We start from the raw sequence: 9,497 nt of genomic DNA on the forward strand, positions 1-9,497 counted from the left end.
CCCCACGGGGAAGTAAGGTCCGTACCTGTGAAACGGTCAGCATCCTGAACTTGTCGCAATGAATGTATAAGTTCAGATGGGACAAGTCTAGGATGATTCTTCGGTTTTCCGAGTCTTTCTTTGGCACGCTGAACAAGCGTCCTTGAAATTTTAAATTGTTGACTCTTGAGACTACTCCTTTGAGAAGGAGGTCTTTGGTATACTCTACCAATTCCATTGTTGGTGCTTGATAGAATCTGTTTGTTGGAGGAGGGCCCTCTAGCCAACTCCAACCCAGGCCTTTTGTTACTATACTTTGAGCCCAAGGGCTGAACCCCCACCGCTGGCGGAAGAGGTACAGCCTCCCTCCTACCTTGGGACTCTCACTGCTGGTTTGCCGAGGGGCGGCCACCTCTTGCTCCTCGGAAACCTCTTCCTCTGTTTGCAGCCCTGCTGGACCCTCTGAATCGAGAGGCACCTCTTGCTCTGCTACCTCTCGCAAACCTATTGAAAGCCTGAAAGTTCTGGCTTTCATAGTTGGAGTTGTAGGCTGGCGAGACAGCAAAGGAAGTAGAGGGTTGAGGTTGCTGGGACTGAGGGGTCAGGACAAGGTATTGTTGCTGACCCTTCGACGATGGCCCGGAGTTAATTAATATTGAGTGAGCAATGTCAAACTTCTAACGAAGCAAGGGATAGTGCAAGAGGCGGAAATAAAAAACCCCCCGGAGTAACACAAAAGGTTTTAAACAATAAATTAGAATAAAAATAAAAACCCATCATATCAGTAAGTGCTCGTGTAAACTATCCTAAATGGATAGGCACCCAGTGGTTCCCTCCCCCCTCTCTATGATCGGTAGCGGCGGATAGACACCCGCCGGACTGAACTGGGGGGGAAAGGGTAGGGAAGTACGTGGGGTAGGGGAGCCCTCCCCCTGAGCGGCCAGTTTATGACGGAGAAGTAGGGGGAGGAGGTCCCAAGCCCCCGAGACACATGACGAGTGAGAACACCAGTAGGGGGGAGCTCCCCACCAGCCCCGTGAGTCACCCCCTCTCATGCAGACTCGGACGCTAGCTGTGAGAAATGAGTCATCACCCATCGACGTGGATGGCAACGTATGGAGGGGGAAATGGGGGGACGGATGGGGGATCCCGTAACCGGGTGGCTCACCGCGATCGACCAGTGGTCTTCCCAGCCAGGTGATAAACACGAGGTGGGGAAGAGCCGTCGGAACAACATCAATTTCACTGATATATATAGGATTACTTATAATAAATCATCAAATAATAAAATAAAGCGATATCTTAAAGCTAGACTAACACGGGGAACACAAAGCTAATCAATCAGAAGAATAGGCTAATCGCCGATCCGAAGAAAGGGGTATGTTAGCCTAATCTAACCTCTAGTTCAAGAAAACGAGGGGTAGGCTAGTCACCAATCGACAATTGGGGTATGAAAGCCTAACCTAACGGTAAAAATAGTGATAACAGGGTAAGCTAATCGCCATACCGAAGCATGGTGTATGTTAGCCCAACATAGTACCTACAATATTATTTGGTAATCAGGAACTAGAGAAGGTAAGAGGGAACATCAGAGTAATAAGATGATATAACTCTCAAAACCATGACTGATAAAAAAGTCCTAACAACATAAGGCGTAGCTAGACTAAGGTCCGAAACGTGCGGTCGGAGCGTGCCCCGTGGAAGCCTAACTAATAAGCTAACTGCATAAAAGATATAGAGACTATGTGTAAGTAACCATATCTAAAGTACTGTGAGAAGGGAAATCCCTCACGGTATGGAAGACCGAAAGAGAGAACCCGTACCGCCATGCGGTCGAGGGGCATACCGGAGCAGTCACAAAAATGAGGATCTTGTAATCCTGTGAAATGGTATAGCTAGGGACACATGGTTCTAACAAAGAGAATGAAAGTTGAGGTAAGTTGTCTCATAAAAATGGTAGCACCAAGCAGGCTTATCATTTGTTAATGCCAAATTGCTTTACAAGATTTCTTGCAGTAAATAGACTCAAAGCTGAAAGCTGACAACCATTATTTTAGCATTATGGTAAGAGCAATATTTTTTTCATAGAAAATTAGCATATATTCTCTAGAGATTAGGGTTGTGACAGTTATTTCTCCATGACAATTGATTCTCTATCTCATAATATAAATAATTGGCAAAGGTTTTGAGTATGGGCAAACACTGTAGGCACATTACTTAAACTCACTGTACTGCTTTTGACATATGTAATTGACTTAGGACACCAGGAATAAAAGCAACTGTAAAACTTCAGTAGGCTAATGAACTAATTGTGCAGTGTTTCAGTATAATCATAAATTGTAATTAAAAAAAAAAAAATTTTTTTTTTTTTTAGTATTTTCTGGCAAGCAGCCGATTCCTGAAGAAGTTCTTCCAGTGGATAACATGTAAGAGGGCTCCCAAAAACAAATACAAGCATGTTCTTCAAGAGATGGAAGAAGATTGTAGTTGGCCCCCAATAGGGACAGTCATATATGGATCTCATGAGACATGAGTTACAAATTTTTATGTGGTTTTACAGGTTGCTACTCTACTTGAATATAAAGGTTTAGTGTATATCTCTCTGTTATGTAACTTAGTCATTTATGTGATTTTAACAAGATCAGTAGATTTATTGTCACTGTACAACATGCTTTTAACCAGTCATGGAATGCATAGTTTTCTTTTTTTTTCAAGTAAAAAAGTATATTTTTTAGCTTTTTGTATCAAAGAATGGCAAGAGCAAATTAGGCTTTACTATTTTTAATCAGCAGTTATATATAATGTACTCTCTGATTTTGTTTCTGTCAATTAATTTTTCATAATAGAACCATGTAAGTATTTGTGCTTGGATTGGCAAAGTAGCTGTTATTTTTAAGTTCTACATTTCTAAAGATTTTACTATTTAGGTATATCATATACCATATATATGTTTACTTATCCAAAGAGTATCATCTGGTCGAATGATTATTAGTCCAATGTACATAAAAATACTTGATAGGATAAGTAATTTACTTTAACAGAGAGATGTTGTACATGGCAACCCAGGCAGATGCATTTTAACAATACATAAAAAAAATTCTAGTTGGTTGTGAAATCTGTGAAAATTTAATCATGTAGCAGTCTTTGTATTAGATTGGTTATGGTCTAACTAAATTTTGTTAACCAAGAATTTGGTTCATTAGATTTAAAAAAGACGATAATAGAAGTAATATCAGTAAATTGGCATGTCAATATTTTATTGATATATAAATGCCAGTATATATTATTTATATAGCAACAAATGGGTGTGTATTGGAATTATTGTGAATGTTAAGACTGTATTTCCCAAAGTCAATATTTGTCAACTGCACAATAATCACCCAAGTGTCTTCTTTATTTTAGGAATTTTATTATAGTAATAAGAATGATACATGTATTTTTGTAAACTATTTAACTTTGGCTGTAAATTTTTTGGTATGGCCTTAAAACTTCTGCAAGAGAGGTGCCTTAATTCTTGATGTCAGTTAATATTATTAATATAATTAAACTAGTATTTCTAAGGTTCTGTACTATCACATTATACAGTTATAGAATATTTGTAAAATGCACAATGATTTACTGGATGCATCCAGTTTCAAGTCACATTTAATGTTACAGGAAGCAATAGCAGTTTGCATAGCAAATGATTATGTATTCATAAGTTACAGAGGTAGGATTATATTTTTCAATGTTTGTAGCGAATGCTGGCTAATATACATTATAGTACTCTATGTAATGTAAAATAGTGAGTTTTAATGTTCAAAATTATGGACTCATGTACTGTAATTGAAGGAAACGTTTTTATGAGTGATTTCTTGAGCTACTAATAGTGCTGTATCAATTTTGTTACAAATGTGAGTTTCTTCTTATTTTTTGTACGGTTTTTTTACTAAAAAAATGCCTAATGTAATTTCCAAGTTCTTTTGAAGTTTTATGACCCAGGACACTCAAAATAAGTATACAGTACACATTACTGTATGAAATCATTAGATAATTAAGAAAACAGAAATGTAATAGGTATGCCATAAAAACAAAAACATTAGAACTACCACTGCTGAGTTTTAGCAGTGCATGGGAAAGTAATAAGGAAAAAGACCCTTGGTGTCTGTTAAACAGATAGCTTGGGACCAGCTAATAGAGTTTAAAGGAATTTTTGGGGGAAGGCTGACCTTCCCAGGTGCATACCCATAAGGGGTGTTAGAGATTGATTCACTTTAGTTTTCCTGGTACTCAAGTATACTTAGGGGAAAGGTGAATTAGTCTCATAATATTGTCCTGACTCCATGTATTGTTATGCTGTGTAAGTTCATGTAAATGTAGAAACAATAAGGAATCTTTGTTTGAATTCAATTGCTCTGTGGCTATGTAATTCATAATGTGGATAAGTCTGTCATGCAAAGTCTTTCCTCATGTGTTTATAACAGGTATAAATCACTGTACATATAAGCCACAAGGGTGTCAAGAGTTCCACATAAGTTGATATCTTGCCTTATCTCCAGCTGTGTATTTCAGGTGTTGCCAGTATGAAAGTAGTAATTTATCAAACCGCCCTTGGCTATCCTCTTTCATTGTTAAAGTCTATAGTTAAATTATTGGTGTTCGGTATTCAGTTTTTTGTTATCTAAACTGGTAATTTCATAGCACTGTTTCTTTAAATATTAAATCATCCAGTCTGAATTTTACTTCTACAGTTTCAATATTTTTACCCTGTACCTAGATTTTGGATGAAAAAATTCACTTGTTCTGTGTTTTTTCAAGGTGTTGCTTAAACATTTCCCTCCATATCTGCACAAGTATTTGAATTAACTTGACAGACAATGGCACAGCTTTCCATTTCCTCAAAAACCCTAGATCTCAATTTTAATAGCATAACAGTAAAAAAGTTTTGCTATCTTTTGAATTTTCCAAGTTGATGTTGTAAGATCTCTGCAAAACTTATAGAAAACTTTTGACACCTCTAGCTTTTGTTACGGTCATGGGTTTCAAAAGTGTGATACAAGTCTCTGCTTGCTGCTCACACTTCTGTCTACAACTTTACTCCACCTCTTAGTAACTTGGTTTCCATCCTTCTGTCATATTTCATCAATATCAGTGTATCTTGATAATAGAGCATCTGCTCACTTCCACAGCCTGTATACTGGCCCTGGCTTGTGTTTTTCTCAAAAAGTGATGTTCTTCAGTTTATCTCTTTATCTAAACATTTATCTACCAATGATTTACCCCTAACCAGTCGATATTTCAATTGTATTTTGCATTTCTTCTTTCCTCCCTTTCCAATATACCGGTAACTTTGTTAGGTAGGAATTTATTTCAGAATCCTCTATTAACACCTCTGGTATTCAGATTTATTTTCTTAGGTAGGTCTCACTTACATTAGAAATTTCTGCAGAGCTTTTCACCTTTTATATTAAACTTTATAATCTTGTATGGTCCATTTTTTGTAATATATATCACATTTTTGGTGTATTTTTCTTTCTTGCTCTGAAGAATGATTTATTGTATCTTTTTATTTCCCTTGTCAGTAACTATAATCAAAGGTAATTTATCTAGTCAATGAACCTATCCACATTTTTGTGTTTTCTCTTTTGTCATGAGATTCACTTGCTTTTCTATTTACTGGTAATATTTTAGTGAGTGGTCTGGTGAACTAAAAGACTGAACCACTCCACATTGATTATTAAACAACAGTCTTATGTAATCTTTTCATCTTGTGAAATTCTCCTTAGCTTCCTGTGGTGCTTAAAGTATTTCCATTTTCAAAAACCAAGTCAGTATCATATGTCGTTGTTGAATCCTCGCCCCCTTATTCTTTCTCAACATTCGCTTGTTAGTGTGAATAATGTCCGAATAAAATTCAACTGGTAAATTTTTTGGAGATTATCATTGTTGAATATACACAGAAGCTGTTTTTAATGTTGCTTGAACTGTAGAGCAATCTGTTAAATTTGAGATATTTGGTTATGATGTACTGAAGAAAAGAAACTTAACAGGATATTTTATTTCAATAAAATAAATCTTACAATGCCTGTATAGTCACTGAGTTGGCTGTCACTGTAGTCATATTAGGTAATAGCTAACAAAACTGCCACATTTGCTACACAGTAAAAATATTTCCATAAAGTACAATTTTATGGTAGAGTCCATTGAATTTTTAAAATTTCATCTACATACATAGTTGATGTTTTCTGTGTATGTGACCAGTGAAGTCATTTATTCTTCTTGACTCTTATAGTTAACTACTGAAACATTGTTTGAATCACTTGGAAAACTCATGATAGTAGCAATAAGTGCCTGAAGTTGAGTGATAGTTGCAAGAATTTGACACTTGCATTTCATATCAGTCAGACAGAAAGTAATTTTTCGAATAAATTCTTCAAATACATCATTTGAACAATCATAATCACATATTGTCAGGAAAGTAGATTCACTAAATAATAGATTTACAGTTGACTTTGGTGTTCAATAACAGTTGTCAGGCCTGTCCTGTAGTAGGTTTTCTAACAGCAAACCACACTTAAAAACATTTGCAATATCCCTTTAGGTATTAAAACTGCAAAACAGGAACCTGCTTCTTACACAAAGCACAAATGTTACTGTAGTGATTATACTTTCTGTGATACCTTTCAAGTGTCTTTGGGAATCAAAGCACTAGGTATTACATAGGAAAGTTACAGTAAGCACTTGTTTAATGCACATTCTAAACATAAATGTGCAAAATAAAGGAATTTTATATGCAAATGTGAAAAGATATTGCAACACAATCATGATGGATACACAAAATATTAAACGATAATAATGATGGCTACGTTTAAGGAGGGATGCATGTGGTTGCATGTTCATTCACTGGTGACACAAGAAACAAAAGGTGTTGATCATTCTAAGTGTACGGGTAACATTCACACCATAGTGATGATGGATGCACAAGATATTCAGTGATCAAAAAAAACCCTGAAGTAGCAGGTCAGTCACAAAAGTTGAGAATCATTTGCATGAGTGATTGTATTACCTTTGTACACAGCTCATAGCACACCCTTCTATCCTACTTACTTTCCCATCACCTATTAGCATCCACTCCAGGTTTGTCTTATGTACTGCTAAACCGGAATGTTCATGTCCAATCAGGTGTAGGGAAGTTTTTTTTGCCATACTTTGGGTGATTCAGATGGTACCTGTAAGATTTTACAAAGGTGAATTGATCTTTTTCTTTTGTTTAGCACGTAAAAACAATTTTTTCAGACTTACATTTAAATTTTGTTAGCTTCAGTAGAAATTTATAGTCAAGTAGGTACTTTCGGTATAGCTATAATTAAAGATCTTATAACTTTCTACAATTACTTATTAAAAGATCTAATTGTTTAGTCAGAGTTGTGGTATTTAACAGTTATTTAGTTAGGGTTGTGGTATTTAATAGTTATTGAGTCATTTACCAAACAGAAATTGCATGGGTGTACAATTGAATATGATTAAATGAAAAACTTGCATTGCTATATTTTGAAAAGAAAACTTTTTATCACAGGAAACTAATGTCTACAAAATGCATATATTTAGTAATCAAGCAATTGTAAAATTTAGAACCAGCAAAAGTGTATATTAGTAATAATTAGAATGATGCTAGAATATATTCCATTAATACAGTTCACCTAAACATTATTGTGGGATATTGATGACAATCCCCAGAATGTTTTTTGTCTTGTCTTTATATTATAGTCCAATATAAGTTTTGTTTACATCACTAGATTGAGACTTTTTTTAATTATTTTTATGTATCCCCAAGAGGAACAGAAACAATACCCATAAGGAGTGTAAAATTACCCCCAGAAACTGTACTTAACAGTAGATCTTAAAAATTACGTAATATTTTTATTTGGTTTAAGATATGTAGTAGTAGCCATGCGATGGTAATACATTTCATTGTAATTGTTTTCAGCTAGTTGTATATCAAATTATAATTACTAATTATAAATAACTGGCTTTTTGTATGTATAAAAAGAATAGCAATCAAATTACTGCTACTTTAAAATCAAAATAATTGTTAGGGGAAAGATTTCAGTTTATGGAAGATAACTGCTGCAGGGTATGTAATGTCAGCAACATTAAACTGATTCGGTCATCAAAACAACAGAATTATTAAACCCAAATCTGGTGGATCTCCTAAGCCCCAGCTCTACTTTAGAGAATTTGCTTCCTCATGCACATACATTCTGATCATTTCTGAAGCTGTGAAATTATCCAAGAGAAGAAACACTAAAACTGCATTTAATTACATAGGATAGATAACAGTGCCTAACACTTGTAGAAAGATAACAGTGCCTAAAACTTGTAGAAAAAGAAATATAATTATGGGTCACCAGGATAATTTTCCTGTTTAAATTTTTGTTGGTTTTAAATTGCGAACATGTATTGATAATTTTTTTTATTTAAAGAAATTTAGGTAATGTTTGTAAGTATTTTGTTGTGAGCTTTCCTTTCCATGTGGTATTCAGTAAAAACACTTCTCATTTTTTAATGAAAACATAAATTTTAAAAAGTTACAGGAATTGAGTAAAGCAGTTAGTAATACAATGAGATAATTGTTCCCTGGCATTTTCAGAGATATTGTCTGTGAGACAATTTTTTGTATATATTAGGTAATATCAGAATTTTGATACATATTTTTATCCGTGGTATATAGTGTATTTCATTTTAGATTATTTTTTTTTAGAAAAATAATATTTTACCTTATACAACTGCTTAAAATAAATGTTTTATATTGGATTAAGTAAACAGTTTAATTGCCATATCCTAATTTTTATCCTACATACTCTGTGAAGAAAAATTTGTCAGTGAGTGCCAGGAAATGAAGCATATTTGAATTTAATCAATTAGTACAGATATTTTACTGTATTCCATTTACATTTTTTAAGCCTGCAGCATTCATGGTAGTTTCAAGGTTAAATTTTATCTCATTACATTTCTTTAGCATTAGTTTTATTGTACTCAGGTTAGCCATCAGAACTTCATATAAAGAAAAGAATAACCCATGAAAAAATTAAGACAATGCTACTGTAATTTTTCTTGTGTTTTCTGTAATATGCTTCTGTAAATTCTTATTGTATCTGCTCTATAAAGATATATGCTACTTTAAATTGTATATGTATTTTTTATAATATAGTAAATTGTGTATAAAGTGTTCATATTGTGTTTGTACTAAATTTTTTAAAAGCACTAGTACTTGAAATTACCAAAATCCTCAAGATTAGAATGTGGGAAATTTAGAAGTTAAGAGGCCCTAATACCTAATTATAAAACATACATGTCTGCCAAAAGTGACAAGTAGTAAGTAAATCAGTGGTGGGGGGGGGGATGCATGGCCCCTGCACTTTTAAAAGTGGAGGAGCCAAAGTGTCATTTGGCCCCTTACTTTTCAGCACAGCTAGAAATAAAAAAAATTGAAATTTTTCAAGATTGCTGCTGTCAATAAATTTTTAATTTTGTGAATG

At 34.4% G+C, this 9,497-nt stretch overlaps 1 protein-coding gene across 1 annotated transcript in view; it reads left to right on the forward strand.

The window, feature by feature from the left end:
- LOC135219574 (polyamine-transporting ATPase 13A3-like) overlaps positions 1 to 9,189 on the forward strand; it is a 445,505-nt gene extending 436,316 nt beyond the window's left edge. Inside the window, exon 26 of the mRNA XM_064256451.1 lies at positions 2,354 to 9,189. Coding sequence (XP_064112521.1) covers positions 2,354 to 2,512 — 159 coding nt within the window. The 3' untranslated portion in view covers positions 2,513 to 9,189. The remainder of the gene's footprint in view (positions 1 to 2,353) is intronic.
- Positions 9,190 to 9,497: the final 308 nt, after the last annotated feature.

Source organism: Macrobrachium nipponense, chromosome 1 (assembly GCF_015104395.2).
Source record: "Macrobrachium nipponense isolate FS-2020 chromosome 1, ASM1510439v2, whole genome shotgun sequence".
NCBI classification, from domain to species: Eukaryota; Metazoa; Arthropoda; class Malacostraca; order Decapoda; family Palaemonidae; genus Macrobrachium; species Macrobrachium nipponense.